Source organism: Rhipicephalus sanguineus, chromosome 10 (genome assembly GCF_013339695.2).
Source record: "Rhipicephalus sanguineus isolate Rsan-2018 chromosome 10, BIME_Rsan_1.4, whole genome shotgun sequence".
Classification (NCBI taxonomy): domain Eukaryota; kingdom Metazoa; phylum Arthropoda; class Arachnida; order Ixodida; family Ixodidae; genus Rhipicephalus; species Rhipicephalus sanguineus.
In genome coordinates, this window is record NC_051185.1 from 67,608,623 (window position 1) to 67,623,524 (window position 14,902).

Sequence of the window (14,902 nt, forward strand, 5' to 3'; positions counted from 1 at the left end):
TTCCAAAAACACCGATTCTTCTTGTAGTCGCACGACATCGTCTACCGTTAAACTTCGGTTAGATCCTTGCGGATACCGATGCAGAGACCGCAATTCCAGGAGATACTCCTTTCTCCATCTTTGCCACAGATGATTCAACAGCCTCTGACGATACTCCAGCTTCCGGATAACACCATTCCTAGTAGTCAGTGGCCAGGTTGAAGTTTCACATAGGTCAGGTTCCGGATGAGCCAGGATTGAACTCCCGATGAGAAATTGAGCCGGGCACACCGGTGACGGTTCTCCTGCCTGCGTGTACGTATATGTCAAGGACGAGAGTTGATCACAGCTTCGACTTCTAGAAGTAATGTCATCAACTCTTCGCTTCCTAGACTGCTTTTCCCAAGAACTTTTGAAGAGCTGACTTGATCGATCGGATGAGCCTTTCCCACCAGCCACCCCACCACGGGGCGTTGGGCACAATGAATTTCCACGATATTCGACGGTTGGCGAGAAATGTCGCAAACGGGGATCCACTTATAAGTTTCCCTATGTCCCGCAGCTCTTTGCTTGCCTTCTTGAACGTCAACGCGTTGTCAGAGTAAACTGTTCGAGGCACTCCCCTACGAGCAAAAAACCTCCTGAAGGCAAGAATGAAACTGTCCGCTGAGAGGCAGTCTGCCAGTTCCAGATGTACCGCTCTTGTTGTTGCGCAGGTAAATAACACAATGCAAACCTTGGTACACTGGGCCTCACGCTTGTTGAATTTCACATACAACGGGCCTGCAAAATCGACTCCGACAACTTCAAACGGGTGAGACATAGTAGCTCGATCTTTTGGCAATGGGGCATGTTCCACATTAATGGGCTTCCTTCGGAATCGTTTGCAGAGGTAACAGTTGTGGATCAATTTCTTTGTCTTCTGGCGTGCATGAATAATCCACAACCGCTCACGAAGTATTGTCAGTGTAGCTGATACACCGCCATGTAAAGCACGGCAATGCGCTTCCATGATCACTAGTCTCGTGAAGTCATGGTTCTGAGGCAAAATCAGTGGATGTTTTTCTTGAACTGAGAGTTGCGCTCTCTGTAGGAGTCCAGGAACATGAAGTTGTCCTTCTGTATCCAAAAATGGATACAGGTCATGAAGAATAGACCGTCTTGAGATCTCAAGTCCGTTGGACAGTTGCCCCATTTCTTGAGAGAAAGCTTCTCGCTGAGCTCTTATTATCCAGAACTTCTCGGCCAAATTCAGCTCTTCTGCGACAATAGGCCCCGTATGTGGTTCTGGTGCGCGCCGTGTTCTTTCCACAAATCTTGTAACTAACGCCGTAACACGAAGAAGCCTGGTCAAGCTGCTGTACTTCTTGACGTTTATGACATCTTCAAGTGGTTCTCGTATGTGTAGAAGTAGTTCTGTCTGAGGAACTTCTTGTTCGTTGTCATTTTCTGGATCGCCAACCGGATTTTGGGGTTCGACCGGCCAAGTGGTTTCGGGCTGAATCAACCATTCTGGGCCGTTCCACCAGCTGAGGCATTCGCCGAAGCGCTGCTGCTGATAATCCCCGTGTAAGATAATCAGATGGGTTCTCCTCTCCAGGACAATAACGCCATTGATGTCTGTCGGTACAGTCAGCTATCTCAGCCACTCTGTTTCTCACAAAAGGGCTGAGTTTATCTTGCTTGTGCGCGAATCCAGCTCAGCACAATTGTAGAGTCTGACCACATGATATTTGCGAATTGTACGGTGTCCCATGACCTTCCTGAGGTACTTTAGTAGTCTCGCTCCTACAATAGCACCCATTAGTTCCAACTTTGGCATTGTCAAGGATTTTATGGGTGCCACTCGAGACTTTGCTATGATGATCTTCGTACCACAACGGCCATTGAGGTCCACTGTTCTAAGGTATGCGCATGCTCCATAAGCTCCTTGGACTAGCGTCAACGAAGATATGGACTTGCGTCGTGGTGATTTCTGCTTTCGGGTGGCTCATGACGTAGCGTGGTATCTTAATAAGGCATAGCTGAGCAACTTCAGAACACCATTCTTTCCATGCCTTCTCGATTTCAATAGGTAACTTGGAATCCCATGCTGTCCGTAACAACCATAGCTTCTGGAATAAGATTTTCGCAGTTACCGTGAAAGGCGAAAGAATACCGAGAGGGTTGAATATTCTGGAAGCTGTTCTTAAGATGGTCCGCTTCGTGTTCTCCTTCCCCGAAAGCAGGAACTGCGTGACGGACTTTGAAGAACATGCCAAGTAATCTTCTTCGGTGTTCCAGAGCATACCTAGAACCATTGCTGAAGTACCGTCAAAGCCTTCCACACACTCTTCGTTATTCGAGAAAACTTCCCGGAGCCGAGTGTCATTTGTCTTCCACTTCCGCAGGTTCATTGCAGCGTCTTCCAAGATCGACCTTGCCTTGTTGTACACGTCTAAGCCTTCGTCAAAACTATCGGCTCCTATAAGCAAGTCGTCCACATAGAAACTCTGCTTCAGTGTTCGGGCCAATGTTCTTTGTTCTCCGCCAACGTTGTCCAAGTGGTGGCGATGTATCGTTGCCATCAGCAGGAAAGGGCTTGATGTCCGCTCTAAATGGTACACGTGTCATTCGCCATTCGACTATGCTGTCGTTTACACCACGAGGGCACGTTCTCAAACCACAGAAACCGAAAGGCATCTCGGTCCGGTTCCTGTATTTCTATCTGCAGGAAAGCTTTCTCGATATCGGCGTTGATGGCTATCGGGTAGCATCGAAAACGAAGGAACACTTGAAGCAGATCAGGATTAAGGTTGGTTCCTTTGTCCAAACAGTCGTTGAGTGACATGTATCCTTTGACATGCGATGACGCGTCGAACACTACTCGCAATTTGTGGTCAGCGAGTCTTCTCGTACAACCTCGCGATGCGGCATATAGTACACGGTATTATCAGCGTTTCGGTCCGGCACCACTTCAGCATGTCCCATTTGCAAGTATTGACGTATTGTCGTGTCATATTTCTCTGTTAAGCCACCATGCTGAGAGAGCCTTTTGACGAGCTTGTGAAGCCGGTTGATTGCTGTGTCACGGTTGTCGCCCTAGAAGATGCTTGCGATCTTCTTTCCATGGTAGTGCCACCGAGTACCGGCCGCCAGACTTCCTAACGGTCTCCTTAAACTGTAGAAGGTTGCGGTCGGAGAGACATTCGCTGTAGTCAGTAATGCCCATAGAGTCCAGTCGCCAGAAGGACTGTACGATTTCTGCTGTCGATTCCTCTTCTGCTGCATCAACACGCAGGACGCTGACAAGGAGATGAGTTCCACAGTCCAAAAGGGTCTTGTGGCTAATAGGTCCCTGTACTGTCCAACCAAATATTGTCTCCATTGCTACTAGACCTGGAACGTCTGGACTTCGGACAACTTCACCGGTGATTACTTGCCACATATAGTCCGAATCTTGATCGCGTCCCCTGTTCATATTGCCCTATGGTTTCTGCAGTACGATGAACTGCCGGCACGCCCAAACATCTATCCTTCTGAAGTGGCTTAAACAACTACTATATGATCAACTATGTGAAAAACGAGCCCTTAAATTCCTCATCTTTCGGTCATTCATAGCGACAGTCTCGTTCTGGCAGACTTGATGCCTTCAGGTAGTATGCGAGGGCTTATTGGTCAGCTGCCCGCTCGTAAAAAGATCAGGTGCCAGTGACGCAAGCAGATAAAGAACAGTCTTCCGCACCTCGCTATCATGGCTACGAGCGGCGCTGACCTAAACTCCCAGGTTTAAATGCGCAGATATACCCGATAAAGCGGACGTGAGGACCGCCGTAGCTAAATTGGTAGAGCATCGGAGGCGTTATTCGAAGGTTGCAGGTTCGGTCCCTTGCGACGGCAAGTTGTCATTTCCTTCACTTTAATTTCTTCACATTTATATGATGATTACTGCAAACAACGTTCCCTATACTTTACTTGGCTTGGTTATCTGTTGGTGCTCATGGAAGTCGTGTCTAACTATGGGATCGGATAGCAATTATCTGTAGAACTGCAGCTGATCTGTAGAAACATCTTGCCTGAGACTTGATGTGTAAGAAGAACAAATACGTGTTGCTTTGGTCGTCCACCGGGATAAATGTAGAATATGCTTCCAAATTCCTACATGGCTTTGGCAGGAATACACGGCTAGCACTTCTCATTTTCCCAAGTTCTTCCTTGGGTATATCATCGCTCGTGGCAGGGAGCAGAAGACCTTTGCTGAAAAAGACACATTGATCAATTTAAATGGTGTCGGATTTCAGCCTATTTCATTTAATGAAAAGGTTCATCTATACGTCTATGAGTGTGCCTTAGTTTTCCTAATGCGATAGTTTTATTACTTGTGAACCGGTGTGCGCGTGAAGCTGCCCGGCAACTTGTACAAGAGGTCGAGAGCGCTGAGAACATGAAGTGACCGGATCATGAAGTAAAAGAGGCTTTTAAAGGGGCGTCATCTATCTATCTATCTATCTATCTATCTATCTATCTATCTATCTATCTATCTATCTATCTATCTATCTATCTATCTATCTATCTATCTATCTATCTATCTATCTATCTATCTATCTATCTATCTATCTATCTATCTAGTCTGTCTGTCTGTCTGTCTGTCTGTCTGTCTGTCTGTCTGTCTGTCTGTCTGTCTGTCTGTCTGTCTGTCTGTCCGTCCGTCCGTCCGTCTGTCTATCTATCTATCTATCTATCTATCTATCTATCTATCTATCTATCTATCTATCTATCTATCTATCTATCTATTCTATCTATCTATCTATCTATCTTCATCTATCACTATCTATCTATCTATCTTAGGGGTGTTCTCGTGATCGTCTCCTTAACGTGGTACGTATTAAAGGGACGAAAAAGCACCGTTTCCGTCGGTGAGATCCGAAGTCGCAAGCTTCGAAATACGCATCCAATGCTCTAATAATTGAGCTACGATGAAAGGCGCCCCTCCCCCCCCCCCCCCCATTCACTTCTTCGGGTATTTTGTACTTGTATTTTGTTCACCTTAATACATTTCGAGCTACGCCGTAATTACTACACCGCGGTTAAAGACAGCAATTATTGTCCGCTATACTTTCCTTCGTTTAACTGTCTGTTGGATTAATTTGGCTGCAAGAAAACAAGCCCCTTTAAAAAATTCCCCCTTCTTTCGTTCGCTAAATGCATGTATTCAGAGGATGCTTCGGCGTATACTTAGTTACTTATCGTGATCGGCTTCCGCCGTCATGTTTTTTCAAAGAACACACCCGGCCCTACTGCGTAATACTGCGTCATTTCGACTGTTCGATCGAAATTTTATCATGATTCATTCTGGGAGGGCTAATCATTAGGTCTTGTGCATCTCACTCGTCTTTAGAGAACCCGTAATCCATGTCGGCTGCGCCATCCGACACACATCGGATCCAGGCCAGCGCTGAAATCAAAATGGCTGCCGTGGCTTTGTGGTGCTGCATAACTCTTCAAGTGCGGACAGGCGTAATCTGGACTTTTTTTTTTGTCAAGGATGCAGCTTTTTATATCTGTGGAGAGAGCTCCACCGTTCACTGCATGCGACGCAAGTTGTGTGCATCTGAGTGCAACGCTGTGCAGTGCGCGCGATCACCTATTGTTCCCAGTGCCTCGGTGCTTCTCAACAAACACATGCAATGAAATTGAACATAAATCATAACAGCCACATTTATAGCCATAACACCCTTCTATTTGCGATAGCGAGGGCAAAATTCAGATGGCTAGAAAAAAAAAGGAGGTACACATCAACGACCTTCATAGTGTCCTTATTTTGTCACGGCTCGCAGCTATTTCCCTATACACAAACATTTGTAAGGAGCTGCTTTCAGTGTGGAAAAAGTATATTACAGCAAAAATACAGCGTGGAAACGGACGTAACGAAGAAAGGTCAAAACACAACAAGCGCTGACTCTCAACTGTAGATTTATTGAAACATATTGTTTAAACGTGCAAAATACACATAAAGAACATGCGCAGAGGAGTGGCGGCGAACAAAACGTTGCAAACAAAACATTCACCCTGGGGAAACTGCACGCGCGCGTCAATAAGGCACGTCAAGCAAACAGTACTGGTTAGGTTTATTTTTATTTTTTTCATGCAACGATACCGAGGTATGGCTGACGCATGACTCTCCCTCTTTTAATTTAAAGTGCTTACACGAGTTTTCTGGCCGTCTGACCCTTATGTGTGCAGAGTGCCATCGTATAATTGAAAAGGGACGTATATACACGCGTCTGGAAGTGCGAAGGCAGGTTGGCATACGCGCAAATTTTCATGGTTGCAGAGTGTTCATTCAAACTTATATACAGACAGTCTGTACACTTTGATACAAGATAAGGGTATCCGGTAAGCTATACCTAGTGCACAGGGCATTAAATTATTCCTGTGCTTCACATCACATTTGCCTAATCTGGACGGTGTTTGTAGCAGCGCAGCTGTTTCAGCTTTTAGTACCGCCGTTTCGCGTGACCGGAAAATTAAGCTGCGACTAGCGCGTGCATCGCAATAACTCGACCGCCGCGTGCTCTCTTCGTCCTCTTTTACATCGTAGGATTGACTACATGCACACACGGTTTGCTCTTGGCAACGTACATTTGAGAAATGAGGACAGCTTTAGTACATTTCTTTTTGTATCACCTAGTAATTTGGTGGATAATAAGGTATGTGGTTGACACGATGGATGTGCAATGTAGGCGTTTCTTCAGTGCGTGTGCCTTCTGAAGTCAACAAAATAGGATGGAACAAATAAATGGACGAGAAAGGAGGAAAACAAACAGAGAGAAATAGACACAGAGAGAAGGAAACAGGCAGGAACCAAGAAAGAGAGAACACTTTGCTAATTAAGACCAAGCTAATTAGGTTAAAGGTAATTAAAATCATAATAATTATAACCACGCTAATTAGTGCTTTGGTGATTATGATCTTTCCAATTGAGACCGAGTTAATTATACAAATTTTAATGAAGAACTTATAAATTAGTGACATGCTGATTTAACCACGCTAATTAGGAACATGTTAATTAAGGCCCTGATAACTAAGACCACGCTAATTAAAACCTTGCCAACAATCTAGGTCGGCCACAAGCTCCGCTGTTATTCCAGCCTTGCACCACTGCTGCAAGCTGTCCACATATTTTTTTATTGTTCACCAAAGGGCACAATTTGTCTAATTTTTTTTCTCGGCTGTAAGAACTACCTGAACACCGCAGCGTGATCCTACATATTTCACTCCATTCGCCATTATGTGCTTGTAAGGCATGCTGGCACATTGTTTTTGCCGTTCTTTTTTCACACTTTTTTCTCCCCGCTTTTCTGTCGCACTACACCTTCGCAGACAGAAGTGATAACGAAAGTCGGACAACCGGCTGCCTGAAGGCGACCATCTGCTCACAAAAGCTATTTTCTGCCAGATGCTTGCAAGACTTATTCACCGCGGCTCCGAGCGTCGACGTAGCGATGCCCTTCCTTGCTGTCTTTGAGTGCCCTGACATGTAATTAAAAAGTAGTTTGACCGATCTAGTCTTCTACTCCCAACAAGGGTGGTTCTTTGCAAAATTACCTTTATGTATACGAACTATAAACTGTATTGTGCGGGAAGTTCGATGGTAAACTGAAGCCCCATTCCAGGGCTTTCAAAGGCCTTGAAGATTACTATTTATCCCGGCAAATGGCAGTGCAGCTGCAGTACATTTTGTCTCCAGTCATCTTGTTTGCTTTCTTCTTTAGTTGTTTATGTTAAGAGGTTATCGTTCGTACTGCTCTTCGTTATCGAATCTCCTTGTCATCTCCTAATGTCAGACGCTGCGGTTTTCGGGCTCTAGAAATAAATAAATCCGTGATAGTTTCTACGAAAGTCGAAACTTCCTATTGTGTGAGGTCCGAGCTACTGCATACAAGCAAACAGGTGTGTTTTTGAAAACTGTATACTTAATTTTTTGTGATGACGTTAAGCGGTCCGATAGTGAAAACTCAATATCTCACAACAGCGTTTACTTACGTCAGAAAGTGTCAGGTGCAGTCGACAATCGCTGTTATGTCTATTTTAATATTTTTTTATGAAACAGCATGCATTCTTCTTCGCACTACGTAATAAGCACTCCTTTATCTTCTCAGAAAGCAGCAGGCCGTTCAGGCACATCGAAAGCGACTCTGGTGTTTGTTTGTTTTTTCAAAAGGCCACTTGTATACCCTGCAAAAACCGTACTGAACATTCTAATAGGTTTTTAAGGATAGAGTGTGAGATTTCAAAATCTGTGAGTAAAGTTTGATAGTAAAAAAAAGCCTTTCTATGTGAAAATGCTGTGAAACAGTTCTAAAGCGATAATTCCATCCATCAAGCACCTGCCATGAAGCGAGTTTACTTTACCTGAAATTTACAGTAAGTCCGAAATTTTGTGTGGAGACGTTAGATTGCTCATAAACATTCGATAAAAGTTGGCTCTGAAGCAGCACTTATTGTCCATACACGTCGGTGCCTGCTTTTCTAGGACCAACAAGAAGCAGCAAGAATATACCATACAGGCATATAATTTCGTAGACCAATTATAACTTGGTTCATCAAACGAGCTTTTTTTATAATAAGATGTCCGCTACAGCAGCAGACAATACGAGGTACTATGTTGCTCTATTATAAGTGAAGATGCGCCACGTCACCGACGTCGACACAATGAAGCTAATGATGACGACTGAACCGCGGTTCATATCAACGTTGGAGGCTGCGCCAATGTTCATTCGATTAATAGATAGCGACGTAAAATCAAATTGTGTTTCTCTTAACAACGACGCTCTATCGACGCTTTATCGCCACATTTCTTCAATGGTAATTGCAAACGACTAAATTTCAGTGAGATGGGTATTGTCGGAAGTTTTTTACGCCTCCGTTGCTCTTGCCGCCTGGCGCTAAAATGGGGACATGGTACTCGCACACAAATGAGGCTAGAGAAGAATTCGCAAGAGTTTGGGTGTATGCGCTATCGGCAGAAAAGTGGTGGCCGCGTTTGGTTTTAATCATCACGGTTTATGCGACGAAGACTGCAGCCGCGTGAACGCAAACCGTAAGATAGCGACGGCATAAGTTTGTTAGGTGGTGTTCACCAACAATTTTATTGCGTTGGGTCAGTTTGGAAGCTCAGGAAACACCGACGAAAATCTGTTGTGCCCACGAAACCTTCGTCCAACTGGAAGCGTGTCAGAAACGTCCTGTCTGTTTTCTGTCTGTTTTCAACTGGGGTCCCTTCTCCACAATCGGGCACAGGCATCATTAACACTTCATAATTTCCCTCATGATGTTTTCTCAAATAAGAGTCTAGAGTTCACTGTTTACCAAGTTTACGATTTTGCACCAAACAATGTACGACGTAATTATTAATGCTCAACGAATACAACTGCTCACTATCTTCAGACCTGATCACTCCTTGTTATCACGGAAATGCCCTGAAAACAAGGCGTGATTGAGTGGTTTCTAGAATTTGGCTTCGTTCCCTGCGATTAAATTCCACTACGCTTCAAAGGCCTCGAATGGCAGGCTGGCTTCACTGACGGGACGAGCGCTGTTAAGCATCCATTGCACTTGCCGCTTGGCTTGGAAAGGGAACACGGTAAGGGATCACAAATGAGGCAGGTATGTGTGCTATCGGCGGAGTTGATGACCGCATTAGCTTTTGATCGTCATGGTTTAGCGACAAGGACTGCAGCTGCGGCATCGTTAACGGTAAGCCTGTGCTGTGCGTAGCTGAGAGAGGGAGGAGCAATAAAAGGCGGGGAGGTTAGCCAGACGCCTGTGCGGCTTGCTACCCTGCACTAAGGGAAGGGATAAATGTGCGATCAGGGTCAGTTTTTCTTAGGTGGTGTTCACCAGCCGTATAACTGTGTTGGGTCTATTCGAAAGTTCAGGAAACACCGATAAAAATATTTATTGCGCCCAAGAAGACTACGTCAAACATGAAGCTAGTCAAAAGCACCATTTATGTTTTCTGCGATAAGAAGACTCATAGAACAATACTAATGGGCCAACAAGGCAAAGTGTTGTTACCACATTTATGGCCGGGTTCATCCATAGGCAACTTCTCAGTAAATTTTGAAAACCGGCGGTACAAGTCGATGACTACCTCCGATTGGTCGAATGATACAAGATGGCCACTAACGAGCAAGGTGGTATACATAACGGTGTCTGCAATCTTCTGGTAACCCATGAGTTCTTTACGGCCATTTATTACGTGGTACCAGCGTTTTCGAGCAGCTTCCTTGAACGCCTCAGTACCCCTCCAGTTCAAGTTCAAAAATGAACGTTCCATATTGACTGATGGGAATACGGCGTCCAGCTGTGCTGTGTAGAAAAGGACGGCAACATTGTTGAGTACTTCCACCAATGTTTCTCTCTTGTCAACGAAGAAGTCACCCACCGCTAACGCCATAGCAAGTTGAGACCTTGTGGCGTCGAGGGCTCTCTTAGGTGAAACGTGAATAATTTGTTTAAATTCCGTACTGTTTGCGTACGACATGTACGTCTCGAACCTTCTCGACATCCGATCCCTTATGATATTTGCGTGGCTCTGGAAGCCAGTCAGTTCTTCGAACAAGCTTTGATGTCTTGCCGGGTGCATGTTGAAGACTGTGTGATACAGCAACTTTGCGGCTTCAATTGGATTTTGCTCGTCGACAAGGTGTTGGATCTCCTGAAATCGCAGTGCGAACTTAGTGCGACCATGGTTGTCTAGCAGGCCCGAATAGTAGAGATAATCGGCCGAGTTGATGATCTCTAAAAGCGGAAAGACAAACCCCACACCCAGCATCACTCCTTTTAAGCGGCAAGGCAGGTCCGTTGGTCTTGATAGCACTCTCTGCGCCAACCCAATTGCTGATCTTGCTGCAAAGAAAAAAAAAAGGTGATCTTAATTTAAGTTTCGAATATTCGAGGACGACTACGGAGGTTTTTGTGCTCAAGTGCACATTTTCAGAATAATCAACGTTCATCTTGAGTGCTGCAGTGAAGAGCTGGAATTGCGGCTACGTGTTCTTAGTGTGCTGAATGTGTTTTTCTACAATTAGCCTCTATTCGGCGACGTATATTACCAGTACGAGAGGGTACAACGTGTACTCTTGTGCATATCGAAAGAGCTATCTGCCTAACATCGACGTTATGGAAGATAAGGCATGAGGTATTAACTCGATAGCGTTAAGAATCTAGTTTCGCAGGCACCTAAGGCTTTCGCCTTAATAATACATAAATATATGAGTACCTCCGTACGATTCTCCAGCGATGAAGAACTCCCTGTTCTTGTACTCGGGGAAAATTCGCAGAAATCTCCTGAGAAATCGGATGGTGTGCACGGAAGATTCCTCGAGTGTGGAGGGGTACGTTCCAGTGGTATCGAAGCTGTATCCGGACCCTGCTGGTGCGTCCAAATAGACGACGTTGAAAGTCGACAAGATGGATGGCCTTCTGCGGAACAAGTGTCCGGTCGCATCCATTCCCAGAGGACCGTTTTCGAGGAACTGGCCAAATAACGAAGACTTTCCGGGACCACCTTGCATCCACAGCAAAAGAGGCTTCAATTTTGAGTTCACCTGTAGAAAGGGAAGTGTGGGGTACAAGATAATAATGAAGAAAATAATCTTTGCTTTCTTTATATCTCGAAAAAAGAAACAGAGGAAAATCTTAAGGAGCTTACGCTGTAGCCAAGTCGGCCAGTGAATCTAGTAATGAAATTACCGGTGCGCTTCTCTCGGCAAATAATTCTATACGGGGTCATTTTAAATAGCACAAGCCTAAGATAACTGTTCTTTAAGTTAAGCTCTACTACTATTGAAAAGCGTAGTTATTTGTATGTGTAGAAGAGTGAGACAAACAATCTGAAAGCCATTGTGAATAGATGTCTGTATATAATGGCTTATGCAGTCGATCTAGCACTGTATGATAATGATCGCTTAGAATGTGTTCATTTAAAAGACGTGTTGTGCCAAACGACTTGATTATCAATGATAAATTACTAACGCAGACTAAGCCGTGAGAACACAACATGGACAAAGGTATGAGCGGTTTGCTAATCCCTGTCAAAACAGGGCTCGCCCGACTGGGCCCGGCCAATCGGAGTGCTCAATTACTAGTGAAGTGGCACAGCCCCACCTCTCCCCTCCCTCCTGCTCAGGCCAATGGTCAATGAGCCTTTCAAGCGACGAAAGTCGACTGGCGCGTTTCCTTTCCGCTTGAGCCGCCATCGCCAGCTGCCCTCGAACACATTCGCTCACATATAGAACATACAACGCGCCGGACAATGTTATCGATTTGAAGTTTATACGGAACATCACAGCAAAGTAATAATGCGATTGGAGCGTCCACATAATTGACTTCGCAATAAGATGCTAGGCTTGGAACAGGCGTACTGATAGAAATGCGTTGTGCTTCACAAAGCCTCCCACACCAATGGCGCCGGCACATAAATTTTGGAGGTCGCAAAAGAAATGTTGTAGTGGATCAAGATTCCATCGCTTCAAACAAGTAGAAATTCTTCGAGGCAATATGTTGGTGTCGTTCACTGGTCGGCTGGTCAAACTTATTAATAGCCCTGAGAGACGCGACTAGTGCGGAGTGGGCTCCTATTCTAAAAGTATTATCTTTGTGGCCGCCAAGGTTGCCTTCCCTGCGATAGAATGGTAGTGCAGCAGTGAATGAGTTGCGAACATTGCACTCGCTCATTACCACCGCATCGTCTTTTTGTTAACATTCTCCTGCATGTCTTTACAACCAAGCTCGTACACGTAATGTGCCCATGTGTATCCCCCCATCACGCCCGGTCGGTCGAGTTCGAAAGACAAGCTCCGCCACGGACGCAAACTGAAAATGAAGCGATATCACGGGCTTCTCACAAAGGCCTGCCATTGGTCCGCTGCTTTCCGGGAGTAAAGGTGGGTCGAAAACTGTTCTTTGAATGCAGCATCAGAGGCATTCGGTAGCCATTATCGTCAAAGAGCATGCGCAGCCATAACCCTGCACATTAAGAAATGGCGCGAAAGGTCCGTCTAAGTAAAGGCATGGTGCAGATTTAGCGCCCCCTTTCGCATCATTACGAAAGCCCCCTGCACTCCCCTGCCCCCCCTCCCATGTGCCCGCCTATGCATACCCATAAAAGTGCGATTCTTCTAATAATAGACAACTGTTGGCCTGATGTATACAAACATCTTACCTGTGACTTGATGTGTAAGAAGAACAAGTACGTAGAATTCTTGCCGTCGTCCACAGGAATGAATCCTGAATATGCTTTTAAACTTGCGCATGGTGATGGCAGCCGCACACGGCTAGCGTTTTTCATTTTCTTAAGTTCTTCCCAGGGTATATTGTCGCTCGTGGCGGGAAGCAGGAGGTCTCCGCTGAAAAAGACGTAAGGACATGCGAAATTGCGTTGAAGTACCTAGTCGATAAAGTGAAGAAATGTGTACACGTTTTTAAATGTGCACATTTATGGGCACGAAATGTTACCGCAACTTACACCCTAAAAAAAAAGGAGTACCTTTTATTCCTTTTGGTGGGGCCTGACTTGTCACATATATAAGTCCTTTTGTAGATGCGGAGTACCTTTTATTTCTTCTTTTATTCCTCTCTTTTGAAATTCGTTGTACTCTCTTCGTCTTGTGCTCTTTTACGAGTTATTTTACAGCACCCTGAATCAAGCACCATACATCGCACCCGCTGCACGCATTTCTCACCGCATCGGTCATCCGCAGCAAGTCATGCGCCCACATGCCCGAACTACTCACTTCTCATCCTCGTTCATCCCCCTTACTGCTAAAGACGGTAACGGCCTTCCTAATGACACCACCGCCATTACCGGCCCGCCCTTGTTTCAACATCATGTAATTAATCAATGTGAAATTACCTATAATGCGTAAACCATGTGCAAAATTCGAAACCCACCACTTATGTAATGTCTCCTTCGGAAGGCCCTTAAGGTAAATAAACTAAACTGAATTGAACTGGACTAGACAGGTAAAAGCATATTTAAAGTGAGTTATATATGTCTCAACTAACGGCTAACATTTAAGCAGAGCTCTACATCTAAATCTATTTGGTAACTTAGCGAAGTGAATACACGCCAACAAAGCAAATAACTCTATATATGCCACGTGATTCTATTCTGCAAATGGAAAAGCGTAGGATGCTATTACCAGATACGAAGTCAGTATGCGATGCAACTTGTTGATATCTACACTGAATTTGAGAAATTGGTGTGGGCTATCTAATACCGGAACGTAGCGCACCTAAAAACTTCGAAAGTGGTCGTAAAGAATTGTTATTTCTTTAAGTCTGTATATGATTGCCAGTATTGCCCCTATATTTTATTTCTTACCTTTTCTGAAGGAGTTCATCGTGCCACTTTTTTTCTTCAGAGGACTTGCATCGTGTCCAAAGAAGAGTTGAAATAAGGAACACTGCTGTGCCACTGCAGAACTTCATCCTTGTATACCAAATGAGGAAACAATACTCTAGTGCGGAATTCTCTTTTGGCCTGTGCTCCTTTTGTACCTCTCTAATATAACCTCCGCGCGTACTTTGTGCGCCGCGCAGGTGTCCAGAAAAACACCACGACCTCTAGAGCTAAAAAAACTTGGACCAGACTATTACATTGTGCGCGACAAAAATAATCGTTTGCTAGCGTTCAGGACACAAAGAAAACTTTCAAAGGTTAGAAAAACGATTTCTCACCTTACATTGTGCGAGTATTTTCGACTATAGACGACACCAAGAAAACTCAAACTATACCGAAATAAACCACTTCAAGGAAAACGACTGCTTAATTCGTACATAAGGGACACAATACAGTGGTAGGAAAGATGTTCACCTGAAGCTCACGTTTATTGAAACAGAACATTTGCATTAATGTAATTATGCGCATGTGCTT

At 44.8% G+C, this 14,902-nt stretch overlaps 1 protein-coding gene across 1 annotated transcript; it reads right to left on the reverse strand.

Annotated features, from left to right (window-relative positions):
* Nucleotides 1-9,903: 9,903 nt before the first annotated feature.
* Nucleotides 9,904-14,487, reverse strand: LOC119372059 (probable serine carboxypeptidase CPVL). The gene is made up of 4 exons (XM_037642511.2): nt 14,351-14,487; nt 13,190-13,373; nt 11,246-11,573; nt 9,904-10,872 (listed from the first exon to the last, which is right to left on the reverse strand). The coding sequence occupies exons 1-4, from the start codon at nt 14,455-14,457 to the stop codon at nt 9,995-9,997; spliced, it is 1,497 nt and encodes a 498-aa protein (XP_037498439.1). The 5' UTR covers nt 14,458-14,487; the 3' UTR covers nt 9,904-9,994.
* Between the last annotated feature and the right edge of the window lie 415 nt (nt 14,488-14,902).

What these genes read in the sequence shown, in the direction of transcription:
- LOC119372059 (XM_037642511.2), bottom strand. Translation starts at nt 14,457, where the DNA reads ATGAAGTTCTGCAGTGGCACAGCAGTGTTCCTTATTTCAACTCTTCTT. An exon ending in TCTTACACATCAAGTCACAG is followed by an intron (nt 11,574 to 13,189) that starts GTAAGATGTTTG and finishes CCCTTTCTACAG; the next exon opens with GTGAACTCAAAATTGAAGCC. An exon ending in CGCTGGAGAATCGTACGGAG is followed by an intron (nt 10,873 to 11,245) that starts GTACTCATATAT and finishes TTTTCTTTGCAG; the next exon opens with CAAGATCAGCAATTGGGTTG.